The sequence below is a fragment of the Pleurodeles waltl genome, chromosome 11 (genome assembly GCF_031143425.1).
Source record: "Pleurodeles waltl isolate 20211129_DDA chromosome 11, aPleWal1.hap1.20221129, whole genome shotgun sequence".
Lineage (NCBI taxonomy): Eukaryota > Metazoa > Chordata > Amphibia > Caudata > Salamandridae > Pleurodeles > Pleurodeles waltl.
Genome location: NC_090450.1, coordinates 940,552,721 through 940,566,950, shown reverse-complemented (window position 1 = coordinate 940,566,950; position 14,230 = coordinate 940,552,721). Strand labels below are relative to the sequence as shown.

Here is a 14,230-nt window from a genome sequence, read left to right as displayed (position 1 = left end):
ATGTTTTTTTAAATGTTTAGAACACGGGCTGAGTTCCTGCGTCCTGAAATGGCAGTAACAACATTTCTCCCCATGTTACAGCCAGTCAATCACAGTACGAGCTCCTGTGGGACTCAGAGGAGCCTCTCGCTCCCAGATTGCTGGCTAGTTGGACTAGGCTTTTTATGAAATATATCACGCATCCATTGGATGGTGTGTTTGTGAAGATATACACTGTGGGTTTGTGGACTAGTGGCCTAGATGAGTTTTGTGTTAAAATGCAATGTAATCAGGAGTGTCTGGTTGGCTGGTGAGTTTAAATATATACTCCTGATTAACTTGTGGCGTTTTGAGATACAATGTAGTTTGGCCTGCTTGGGTGTAATTCATTGCTGTAGTATGGTGTTATGAACTGGTTAGGTTTGTGTTGAGATGCATTTGATTTCTGACTATCCATTGTTGTGTCATAAGTTCAGACATAGTGTTAGTGGTGTGGTTGGGTCTTCTTTGGACACATAGAGTTAGTTATGTGGTGACTTATATGTTCTGGTTGGCTTTCCTGTGGGAGTGCAAGTCATGTCAGTTGCTTGAGTCTTCCATTAAAATGTAATGTGAACAGTGTGGACATGTATTGTGGGTCTGGGCTGCTGATTGGCTCCAAAATGAATACTTGGTGTGAATTATGTAGGGTTGTCTTTCATGAAGCTGTAGCGTTAGTTTGAGGCATGTGGATTATTTTGACCTTCCATTATGATGTAATGTGAGTGATGTAGCCTTGGTGCATCCTCCGTGGCGATGTATTGTGAGTTAGGTTGATTGATTTGGCCTTCTCCCTGCACAAGGGTCTATGGACTGGTTAGATCTTCTGAGGAGATCATATTGTGAGAGTTATGTTGAGTGTTTGGTCTGTGGTGGATAGGAAGTGTGAATTGTATTGACTTTGGTGTTCAGTGAAGAAGCAGTGTGAGTTGTGTGTGTTAGTTGGGTCTTTCCTTTGAGGTATGTAAGTTGTGTGGACGTTGACAGTGAACTGCATCAGTGGTGGTGCTGGTGAGTATGATGCTGGTAACTCCTTGAGAGGGTTAATCTTGTAAATTTAGGGGGGTTTCCAGACCGACACCACAATGCAGTGCATTAGAGACTAAAAAGAAAAACACAATGGCAGGTGTTGCACTCACAGCTCAGAAAGAGAACTAAAGCCAGTCGCCTGTCGGGACACACAACAGAACCAGGCAGGCCTGAAGTACCAGGAACTCAAACCAAAAGAAACTCATACCCTGCAGGGAGAGGAGGAGCCTGATATCATATCAAACTTTAAAGAAGAGAACAGTGAAATGAGGCATGCTGGGTCAACGATTGGAGTTCACCAGCAGGGAGTGTACTACTGTGAATTTTTAGTACTAAATTCACAAAAAACAACTGATTGGGCGTGATGCTTGATTAACAGTGTGGATAATATGGGCCAGGGTTGAGTTGTGCTCTGAACCATTTGACTCTGAGGTTAGAGGTAGAGGGTCTGGAAGGTGTAGTGTGGGTTGTGTAGACTGATTGGGTTTTATGCTCACAGTACCAAGGGGACGATGGCGTAGGCAGGTGTTGTGTTCAAAGGCATTTAACGTTCTGTGGACACTTTTGGGCTTACAACGAGATGTAATGTAGATTGTTCTGGACAGCTGGATAAGTAATTTAGAAGCACAAGGCCAAATAACACACCAGCCGTTGTTCTATAATGGGTATTGCATCTACTGGAGGTGGTTTGCAGTGATCATTAGCTGTGAATCTGTTTCAAAATATATTATTTCGAACAATAGATATATTACTTGGTAGTAATGCCTTAGGTAGTGGAGAATTCATCCTGATGACTCAGAGTCTTCTTTTGTGGTGCAGTGCTGGATACACAGACTTGTTTTATTTTTTTAGATGCAGTATGACACTCTGAAACGGATGGGTGTTGTGATGCAACTTCAGTTCTTTTGAGTAGTTGTGTAGCATTTGCAGATGACTACATAACACTCGGTTTTCCAGGACCCGGCATTACTTTTCAAAACATTCTGACCTGAAATTTTAGTCCATTGGTTCAACTGAACTGAACAAAGGTCCTAGCAGACATTAGGTTGTTGAATAAAGGCCCAGTACTAAAACAGGGGTCCCTGTTCATGTAGTGTTGTCTAATCATCCTATTCCTATGCAGGACAGTTCCTGTGGCTGGCTGTGGTGTAAAGGGTACACACCACTGTGGCTTGGGGAGGTGTACTATATGCACTGTAGGGTTTGAGACTTGGTTTGATCTTAGTTTTGAGAAGTACTGTATGTAATTTGGATGGGCCGTGCTTTGTTGTGAGATGCAGTGGCAGTTCTCTGGATTAGATGTATTGTTTTTGATATACACTTTGGGTTCTGTGGGCTGGTCAAGTTTTATATAGGGATGTGGTGTGCATCTCTGAAATTGACTTGGTGTTGCACTGTGTTGGGTGTTTCTTGTAACACCAAGGTATTACGTTGAAGCTAATAACTGATTTTGCCATAGAGATTTGTTAGAGTGATGGTGGTGTAAGGAAATGCTCTGCACATTCCTTGGACTGGGGCTTGGGTAGATATGCCCTGTGGGTTTCATTAACTAGGTGGCCTCTTTTGAGATGCAGTGTGGTTTTCATTAACTAGTTGGCCTCTCTCGAAATGCAGTGTGGGTTCCATGAACTGACTGTGTTTAGTTGAATTGTATATCAGCTGTAAATATAAGCTGGGTTGTGTGTTGTATAGGACGAGTCTTGTCTTCAAATACAGCCCTCACCCACATAACTGATTTGGGGCCTGATTTATAATTTGGTGGGTGGCCCGTTCTCCACCAGGGCAACGGAGTAAATTACTCCATCGCCCTGAGGAAGGTGCAGTTGGCCTATTTTGGAAATGCCCACCAGCCCAGCAGACATTTCTAGCATTGGCAAGAACTGCCCCAGGAGGAGGGGGGCATTGAGCACGTTCAATGCCCCTTTGGTGGCGGTGATGGACATTGAAAAACAGCGGTATGTCTGCCAATCTGAATTAGGTGGGTGGACATACAGCCAAACCTCCCACAGCTCTTACTCCTTTGGGCCTTTGGAGGGATTTGATCACAGTGGAGATAGAGTATTCTGCCCCGTCATCAGACCATGATCTGCCTGACGCTAAATAGGGTGAACGGACTGTTATATTGGCAGGGAGAGGACTCCATAGCTGTTGCCATTATGCAGACTTGTAATGCAGTGTGGGTATTGTTAACTAGTTCAGCTATTGTGTGTTCCATGTACTGGTTATGTCCTGTTGTGTTAAGATAGATTTTGTATCAATAGCTAAAAAAGAGAATCCTTGTGTGTTGCAATGGGTGAGTTTTGCCTTGGAATAGTACACACTCTTGTAACTTTGGTATTATGTTTGCTTGTGATGCTGAGTATGTTCTACACCGAAGTAACGGGTGAACTATGTGAATACAGTGTTCTTGATAAGCGGTGTACATTAAGATGGGATGCAGTGCTGATCTCGGGTACATGAACAGTGTGAAGGTACCACAATGGTTATGGAGACCATTTGCTATGTGGAGAGACACTGTGTGGGTTACAGACAGTTTGGGTTATGCACTGTGGAATCCATGGACTGGTTTGGTTGTAGAGAAATCCATTATAGATTCCATGTGCAGGCTGTGTTGTGCTGAGATGCAGTGCAGGCATTGTGTTCAAGTTGTACGCAGTACGACTAACTGTCCATTTAGTGTGCTTCAAGGACATGATCAAGCTGTGTTGTGTTGAGATGTGGTGTGGGTTGCCTGGACAGATTATATTGATATACAGTGCTGATTTCATAGAAAGGTTGTGTAGAAATGGAGTGTGGATTTTATGGATGTGTTGGGATGCAGTGTGGATTCAAATGGCAGATTGTGTTGTGCTGAGAGCCAGTGAGGGCCATCATGGGCAAATCGTTTTATGTTGCAATGCAGTGTGGATTCAATTGTTGGGCCATATCATGTTGAGGTACAGTGGGGTTCCATGGACAGGTTGTTGTGTAGTGTTGAATTGCTAAATGGGTTTAATATACATGCTGTGCAGTGTTGAGATGCAGTTTGGATTTCATGAACGGGTTGTGTTGTGTTGGGATACAGTGTGGATTCCTTTGACTGGTAATGTGGTGTTGAGATTCAGAGTGGATTTAATGGGCAGGCTGTGGTGTGTTGTGATTTAGTGTGGATTTCATGGACAGATGATGTTGTGGTGAGAAGCAATGTGGATTTAATGGATGGGCTGTGTTGTGTTGAGATACGATGTGGGTTCCATTGACAGGTTGTTATGTGTTACGATCCATTGTGAGTCCAATAGCTTACTTGTGTTGGGTATTGAAGTACTTATTTGGCTTTATATTGTGAAATCCATGATAGGTGTGTTGAGATGCAGTATGGGTTCAAAAGCCTTTGGTACTTGTGTACTTGTGGGAAAATGCAGTGTAGATTTAATGCATGTGCTGTGTTATGTTGATTTCATAGACAGGATATATTGTGCTGACATGAAGTGCATGTTTCCTTCATTGTTTGTGTTAAGATCCAATGTGGGTCTGAATGACTATTTGGGGTGTGGAGCTATGAAGCAGGGGATAATGGAATTGTTGAGTTGTGTACTGTTAGTAAAAATACATAAATAAATTAGCTTTATGTAAGTAATATTTGAAAGTCTGAGTATCTATTTATCCATACATGTACCTATGGGACTTTATATAATACAGCATTATATCTCATTATTTTCCATATACATGTATACATTTCTATGTAGTTGCGTATCTATATATTTATTACTTGACTCCTAGTGAGGGCTTAAAAACCCTTTGACTCTCTCCAGTTCACTAGTCTATGTCTCATCCTATTCCTCTTTCAATATATCCCCTACCACCACCCTCTGACTCATCCCAAACCTCATTGTAGCACTGTGATCTCCCTAACAACACTTTCTTGGCTCTTCCTTCATCTATCCCTCCTTGACTCACCCCATACCTCCTTCTACTACTGTGATCTCCCTAATCACCCTCTCTGGAGTCTTCCATCCTTTGACTCATCCCAAACCTCACTTACTACTATAATGTCCCAAATAACACTTTCTAGGCTCTCCTCCTCTGTGCCTGCTGTGACTCATCCCAAACCTCATTATAAGACTACGATCTCCCTGGTAACCCTTTCTAGACCCTTTACCTATCATTCATTTGACTCATTCCAAACCTCACTTACTACTATGATCTCCCAAATAACACTTTCTAGGCTCTCCTCCTCTATGCCTGCTGTGACTCATCCCAAACCTCATTTTAAGACTATGATCTCCCTGGTAACCCTTTCTAGACTCTTTACCTATCATTCCTTTGACTCATTCCAAACCACACTTACTACTATGATCTCCCAAATAACACTTTCTAGGCTCTCCTCCTCTGTGCCTGCTGTGACTCATCCCAAACCTCATTTTAAGACTATGATCTCCCTGGTAACCCTTTCTAGACTCTTTACCTATCATTCCTTTGACTCATTCCAAACCTCACTTACTACTATGATCTCCCAAACAACACTTTCTAGGCTCTCCTCCTCTATGCCTGCTGTGACTCATCCCAAACCTCATTATAAGACTACGATCTCCCTAGTAACCCTTTCTAGACTCTTTACCTATCATTCCTTTGACTCATCCCAAACCTCATTTTACCACTATGATCTCCCAAATAACATTTTCTATTCTCTTCCCTCCTCTATCCTTCTTTTACCCTATTCAATCGAACTAACAGACTCACATCTCCACCACTCGATTTAAACATTTATTTTTCCTACACTAATCTACCACTAATCCACTTTTGGATCTGGAGTAGCGTGCTACTCGCTGAAAAGCGCTTCAATGACTCATCAGGAGTAGTATGCGCCATATAAATACAATTACAACGACAACTACTGTAAAATGTACTTCAGTACTGTTTGTGTTGAGTTGCAGTGTAGATTCCATAGAGGTATTGTGTTGCGGAGTGATCCAGTACAGACGTCACAGACACCTTGTGTTGTCTTGGGTTGCACTGTGGATTGCACAGACAGGTTGTTCTGTTGACATGCAGTATGCATTCCAAGGACTGATTGTGTTGTGTTAAAATTTTGTGTTGTTTTGAAGAGCTGAGAGAGGTTGTAGAGAGACGCAGTGGGGGATTATGGACTTGTTGCTTTGTGTTGGTTGGAACCCAGATGTGGGTTGTGTTGAAATGCAGTGTGGATTCCATGGACAGACAGCGCGTGGAGAGTTTAGTATGTATTCCATATGATGATCTATTGCCTTATTGAGATATAATATGCCTCCTTTTGGATGCGTGAAACAGTGGGTATAACCCGAATAGAATTAAATATGTTAGAAATGTGCCAGTTCTCCCCTCGGGCAAGATTATGATATTGCTGTTTTTCAGGACCCACTAATATTATTTTCTCTTTCGTATTATCTAGCAAAATAAGCACAGAAATGTCATGCGCATTTAAAGCAGGAGCAAAACGAGTTCCTGAAATGGTAGAGAAATGGTGAAACTTACAAAAACACATTGATTTATGAATGATAGCAACATTTAAGGGTGATGAGGGGGGCTGAAGAAAATACACACAAGCAAGTGTGATGTCATGTCTGGAACTAAACATTGGACAAGAGGTAAAACAATTCCAATGAAAGAGGCCTAAAATGCTGCACGGACACAATATACCACCAGAAAGGACTGGGATTGGGGAGCCCAGGAGTTAAAGAAGAGAAAGTTGTCACAGAAGTGCTAAGGGCCTCAAAGGCTTTCCCAGCAGGAGCAGTGGAGATAAAAATAATTCAACAATAACCTTTACAGATACAGGTGCAAACCAAGGCTCAGACCTATGGTTAAAAGTAAAGACCAGGGAATGGTTTGCCTGTTAAGAGCAGTAAGAGATCGAAGCACATTGGGAAGGGCCTGACAGCCATCCCAGTGGGCTCACTCTACCCTTCTATGACCTTCCATCCACAACCCTTGGCTTGCCTTCCGTGAACTTGACGTCCAGCACTGCCTTTACTGGTGATAGTGAAATCTCTCCCTCCAGGTTCTCCTTCCCGTTTCAGGTGACTTTTTAAGGGCGTTCTCACCTCCCTTTTGTTACCTGAACAATAAGTAACCCGGGTAGTTAGTTATAAACTCCAACTGAACAAGGCCCTGGTTGATAATTTATAGCGAGATCTGAAATTTAAATGGAAAGTAAATATCGAGTTGGGAACGTTAATGAAAGCCCAAGCGAGAGAGCCGGAGGCGGAAAGTGGAGACTCCAGCTTGGACGCGGCCATCTCTCCCGCTTTCCATGGCATGAGCGTGCAAGACTTGAGATCTATGGCTGAGATGGACGGTTTCGCCAACATTGTCTACAAAAATATGTTGAGGATGACTACCATGGTTCTTATCCCACGAGCTGGACAATGAGATGTTGCTGATAAGTTGGTCCCAAACTACTCCTGTTCCGAAGACATTCGCCAAATGGAAACTGGGATTTGGGATATTTTGAAAGCCGACAAAATGAGGATCAGGAATAACTCATGGACCAGAAGAGGTAAGCGGATCCACTATGGTTGTGTGATTCACTTTTGCATGGAGAGTAGATCAAGGCAATGGGGAGAAAGAAGGCAAGTGGGAAACTGATGTGGGGGAAAGATGCTGGGAGGGCGATTTGGATGCATTCACAACAACGGATGACATAAACTGGATGGAGTAAATTTCCATGCATCCTTTGGGACGTCTACAGGTGTGGTCTCTTCATTTTCATTCTCGGCCTCAGGCAGATGTCAGCACGAGGCGGCGTAGTGATGGCTTTATATCTTATACTTAAACACTTCTAAAAATGCCCATTATCAGTAAATGATTCTAGATGTGAGCAAAAATATCCCTGTTGGCGCGGTGAGTGTGAAAGGTTGTTTGTGGCATTGTTGCCCACACCCCGCCTGCCTGGGTGTGTCGCCGGGTGAGAGGCATTATCTGTGTGTACGTGCAGAGGCAAGTGAAGCTTGTGCCAGTCTCCACGCCGAAAAGTGCATGCGTGTGTGTGTCTGGATTCCAGTGTACCTACGTCAGACCCTTAACATGGGTTTATAGCTCAGGGTGTGGTGGAGGTGTGAATGGAACTTTGTGGGCCTCAGTGTGGAGCGAGTTTGTGCATGGAAATGTTCTGGCCTGTGTGTGTGTCCCTGTGTACGTTTCTGTGTAGATATTTAAACACCTGGGGAGGTTTGTGACTGTAGAACCAAAGGAGAATTGGTCTAAATGTCTGCATGGACTTTCTGTTGTGTCTAAGGGTCAAAATGCTATTGTGTGTCTACATTTGAGTGGATATTTCTTGAAAAGCCTAAGGGGGGGTGTGGCTGTACTGAAACATGTGCGTGGCCGTGGGTGTATGTTGTAATTTTTCCCACGTCTCTTTTTGTATACTGCTGTGTCCTGAATGTGAATACTTTCCACCTTTAGAGCATGTGTTTGTGTGTGTTTAGTTGTTGTGCATGCTATTGTGTAGATATTTATGTCTGGTAACATGGGTGTATGTTTCTGATAGTATAGGTTGTGAGTGGGTGGTCTGTGTCTGATGCGAATCTTTCTGGTTTATTTGTTTCTGATAAATTTGCTTTTGGTCGTTTGCAAATCTTCGTGCTCACAGTTGTGAATCATGCAAGTGTGTGCCTGTGTCAGCATGTGCATGCATGCAATGGATGGCACAGAAGACATTTGCCCCTCATGCCGAATATGATATCCCATAGTTGTCTTTGAGTTTTTTTTTATAACTATACAGTATGTGTTTTTTATTCATTTTGCACTGGTTGTTTGTCGATGTTTGTGGATGTCCGTATTCACGTATGAATCGTTCTAACCTTCTGGAGAGGTCCATGCAGGACTGCTTGTGATATGATGTGCCTGATTGTATGAGTGTGTGAAGGTTATGTGTTGTGTATGTGCACGTTTCTTGATGTGATGTCTGTGCAAGTGTTAGTACGTCATGTCGTGGTGTGTGTGTGTATGTCTACATGTGATGTATGTGTGCAAGCGATGATTGTGGGTTTGCATGTTGTAAGAAGTGGCATGTGTTTGTGTGTGTGTGTCTGCACTAAAGAGTGTGAGTCAATGTCAGGATCACCCCTGGGCAGTGTGTTCATATTTATGGGTCTGCAGTGTGAGTTTGCACATTTTACATACTTTGTAAAATGGAGAACCCAGGAAAGTGGGTCGACCTAGAGAATGGGGAGAGGGTTAGTTAGAAGGGGACTAGGAATGATGTGTAAACATGCATTAATTCTATGAGGTAACTTCCAGCATACTGTTCAGCACAAAATACAAAGTGTGTATCCATACCGTCTGTTCCATGTAAATCCCTGCAGCGTTTTAATCCACAATCACAGCCACCCCACCTTTCCAACATTCACACTATAATCAGAAGTCCCACAGACTCAATCTCTGTTCAATGAGAAATTACAAGAAGCAATTTCAGTAGAAGCCACATAAGTAGAGACCACACACCATCTCGTCCTTTATCCAGCAATCAGAGGCCACACACCATGTCAATTGAGTCTTTCTCCCATAGTCAGAGGTTACACACCGTCTCAGCCTGTATCCAATGTATCTGAGACCACATACCATCTCAGCTTTTATCCAGTAAACTGAGAACACTACCATCTCAGCTTTTATCCAGTAAACTGAGAAGAAATACCGTCTCAACCTGTAGTCGATAAACTGAGACCACGCACCCTCTTAACTTGTATGCAATAAAATGAGACCACACACCATCTAAGCCCATATCCTTTTATCTGTCACCACCCTTGCTTCCAACCTTCAACCATATCTTCCAATCAGTCATGTCATCTCCAACCTCAATCCTAAAATCAGACCACATTCCATCCAACCATCATCCAATAATGAGGCCTTCTGTCTCCATTCCGTGGTAAGGCTACACACTACCTCTAACCTCTATACCTGAATGAAACCCCCCTACCTTCCATCTCCAGCCAATAATCAGACTTAGTACTCCGCCTGCATCCAGATTCCAAAATTGGACCACCCACCATTCCATACTCCACAGGCCTCTCCAAATTGTATCATGTAAAGAGAGCTCTGTAGCATTTATAATTTATTGATACAGACCAACATATTATCTTGGAAGGGTGGTTCTCTACAGGTTCTTTCCTTTCCTCTAGAGAGAGACTCAGTCATCCTTCAACACATACAAACCTATGCAGCCTGCATTTTGTAGCGACAGTGAACTGTCTCTAAACAATCCTCAGCAGGCTCCAATATACAAATCCCTGTGGCCTCCTATAGAAACCCTACAGCTGGTACCCTGTACGGACATGCATATGCAACCTGCATTCAGCAGTGAGAGCCCCATAGCCTTCATCTATCTTGCCATGACCAGCCTTCCAAGCCCCGATCCTATCAAAATAGACATGTATGTGCTTAACTGTATCCGATTAAAGGCTCACTGCTTCCCCTCTAGGAAGACACCAGGGGCATCTGTTCTGTAAAGGAAGACCCCTAGATCCTACAACCTACAATGACAATACCTCCAAGCAACATCCCACATTGACTATAATATTAGATCTCCCCAGGTCATACCTACGAGTGGACCTTAGGTGCTCACTATAAAAAGACTATATTGATAAACATTCTGGATCCTACATCCTGCAATAAGATGACCTCTGAGCCATAGTCTACATTCATTATATTGATTAGAACTACAAATGTTACATACAATGCCATAGAGGCACATTAACTATAAGGAAAGGCCCTCAACATCCCACATTTGCTATACTGCTGGACCTCCCCTGATCTAATCCACAATTGGAGGACCCTAGACCCACATTGTACATTGATTATATTAAAAGACTCTTTATTTCTTACATCCCACAACGGGAAGACCACAGATACACAGCCCAAATGGACTATTTTCCTACACTGAGAGGACCACAGAGCTATACCCTAAAATGGCTATATTGGTAGACCCTCTCTCAAAATCCTACATCGAGAGGACACCGGAGCCACATTTACTTTGAGTATCTTGGAAGACTCCCAAATCCTACAATAAAAACTCCATACGGCCCTGTCCTATATTGACCCTATTGATAGATGTCCCAGATCCTGCATTGAGAGGGAGCCATAGCCGCATCCTACATTTGCTATAGTGGTGACTCCCAGATCTTAAAACCTACTATAAACAGACCCAATAACCACACCCTACATTGACTATATATATTGATAGCCCTCCACAGACTATATCCTACATTGAGCGCACTCCGGAGCCACAACCTATATTGACTCTATTGATAGTCTCTTCAGATCTTACATTGAGAGGAACTCCAAGCTACATTCTTCATTGACTGCATTGATAGATGGCCCAGATTTTACATCAAGAGGACCCAAAAGGCCAGTCCTCCATTGACTGTAGTGATAGACCCTAAGAGCCTTCATCCTGGAAGAAGAAGACCCCAGAAGCACACCCTTAATGGATGCTATTTCTAGACACCCAAGGTAGTACATTGGGGGTACCTTAAGGCTGCATCCAACTAGGCTATGTTGACCAGCAGTCAAGGTCCTATATCAAGAGAAGCACAGAGCCACTTCCTCCACTAACTATATTGATAGACCCCAGACACAATAGCTCCTCCGAGTCCCAACCCCAACCGCAAAAGACTTTGTACAGCACCAATGTCGTCTTTTACTGACAGACATCCAGGTGCCCGCAGACTCTCCTCTCGCTTGTCTCTATGACCCATCAGTCAGAGACGCAACTAATTAATCATCAGAAGTTAATGATCACAGGGCTCCCAGGGTTTTTCGGTTTATAAATTTACAAGAGTACAAAACAGAAATTATAAGGCACCTGGATAATTAGTAACCAGCCCGGTCTGCCTGGAGTTGCGGCTGATCCATTGGGCTTGAACAGTCTCCAGAGAGACAAAGGGAAGAGACACAGAGCAGAGGTAGAGGAGGAGGGCTGCACATAGTTGGAAAGGTGAGAGATGAGGGGATGAGAAGACATGAGGGGTGAATGGAGGGAAGCGGGTGTGTGAAAGAACGCTATTGAGGGATGACCATTGAGAGCTGGCGCGCCAGAAGGGTTGAGGCCACAGATCGGGGCCAGTGCTTTTCTGCAGAATTCTCTATTTTGTGGTAGCGATCAAGGGGTTAATCTCTCTCTACCATCCCCACGGCTCTCACATGATGTCCAGGAAGCGGGAAATGGGGCTATCTGGCCGAAGTCTCTGGAAGCCAGCTTCTGATATTTACTTTTCTTTTCCACTCTTAAAATGGGATTTTGTTTATGTTTTGTTTGTGGGAAGGGGTCATTTGATGACGTTTTGTCTAGCTCTCTCGATCTTTCTAAAAGCCCTTTAGGGCTATTCCTGAGTTCGTTGCAGAAATGCTCCCTTGCACTCTTCCCCATATGTGTAGGAGGTTGGTGGCCAAAATAGCTTAAATCTTTTTTAAAACTAGTGTGTGATCATTCTAGCCTGCGGCTCCTCTCCTCTGTTGCTCACATGGGGGTCCTGTTATTTTCTAGACCGACAGTGTGTTTTGTTATTGGCATCTGTATAGCCCACTATCTGCCATTAGTAAGGCTTCGCAGCGCTCATGTTAGTCCAGAGATTGTTTTCAAACAGTACAGAGGTTTCAATGAGTCTGACTTGGTGTGTAAAAATGTGCTACCAATAGTGTGAACGGATTTGTTGCTATGTTAGGTGAATGTGCCAACTCCAAAGCCTAGGATGTTTGGGGATGAGGACAGGGGGCTAGCTAGGAGAAATGTTTATTTGGAGAGTATGTTCGAAAGGGCTTCCCTAACTAGGGCTTTAGCCACAAAATTCTGCTTCCCGAGGAGCCAGACAAAGTTGTCTTGGTGGAAATTCCATGGGTAGTCATTGCTGTGATGATTCCTGTACAGTGCCTGTTGCACGACGATGATGGGGCAGAGTGTTCTACAATGAGTTGGATCTGTGGGGTGTCTCGGCCTAGGGTTGTTACAAGGATGAAGCAAGAAAGGGAACCCTGCATGGGGAAGGCTGGAAGGGGATTACTTCAGAAGATAACCAGTTGACCAAGAAGCAAGGTAGTTCTCTGGACTGTGGGATGTTGAGGGCTCTAGTGGTAACTATAGATGCATGTACTGATGCAACATTAGAAAGATGGCGCCAAGCGCAGGCAAGAGGGGGACAGCAGACTGTTGAGAGCCAAAGAGAGCGCTCGAAGAGACAAGGAAGGCGAGTCCTTACTGTAAGAGTCGTTCCACCACGGCTTTCTGGTGGGCGGCCTCCTCAGGGCTCAAGTTCTCCAGCTCCTTCAAAATAGGTGGCGCAAAGTCCTCGCCGTCGTCTGAGCTCTCATCCCCCGACAGCGGCTGCCCTCCCAGACCATTGGGTAGTTCAGTGAGCTGGGCACAGAGGACCCCCCGGTGGGTCTGGTGGGTGCTGGCAGCCAGCGGCTGCCCATCATTGGAGAATGTGAACTGCTCCATCTCGTTGAGGTGCTTGGTGAGGTTCTCTCTGGTCAGCCCCGACTCCAGGAGCGCGGCCAGGAGTTCCTGCTGAAGGCTGCTCAGGTTTGAGGCCATGTTCCAGCTCCCTGGCTCTCAGGTACCAGCTCCCTGGCTCTCAGGTACCAGCTCCCTGGCTCTCAGGTACCAGCTACCTGGCTTTCAGGTACCAGCTACCTGGCTCTCAGCTCGACTCTTGCCTCCGGTGTCCCAGCCTTCTTATCATGCCCGGATCGCAGGCACCAGGCACCCACCGTCACCTGAGTGGCAAAGACAATGGTCCCATCAGCCGGTCCTCCACACCGAATTTTTTTTAACCAGGTCCCGGAGAAGCGCTTTCGACCCCCCACGAGTCCTGAGATAGCGCTGATAAGGGGACCCCGGCTGTCTGTTTACATTGGAGCGCTGCAAATTCTCAAACCATCATATTTATTTGTGCGTGTAGCAAGTTGCTGAACTTTGGACCTGAGCGCCGAAGCCCTGCGCAAAGTGCAGAGGGAGGCAGAAAAGAGAAGGAGGGAGGGGGGAGAGGGACATAGAGCGACAGGAAGCGAAAGAAAGAGGGGAAGAGGAAAATAATGGCGAAGGAGGGAGAGAGAGAAAAAGTAGCAGAGGAAAGACGGAGGGAGTGAAAAGAAGGAGGGGAGGAAAAAGGAGGGAAGAGATAAAAAGTGACAGGAGGGTGGGTTCGGGAGAAAGGGAGGAGAGGAAAAA

At 44.6% G+C, this 14,230-nt stretch overlaps 1 protein-coding gene across 1 annotated transcript in view; it reads right to left on the bottom strand.

Annotated features, from left to right (window-relative positions):
- Nucleotides 1-13,909, bottom strand: part of HNF1A (HNF1 homeobox A) — an 80,575-nt gene extending 66,666 nt beyond the window's left edge. The window contains exon 1 of the mRNA XM_069215058.1: nucleotides 13,257-13,909. Coding sequence (XP_069071159.1) covers nucleotides 13,257-13,594 — 338 coding nt within the window. The 5' untranslated portion in view covers nucleotides 13,595-13,909. The remainder of the gene's footprint in view (nucleotides 1-13,256) is intronic.
- Between the last annotated feature and the right edge of the window lie 321 nt (nucleotides 13,910-14,230).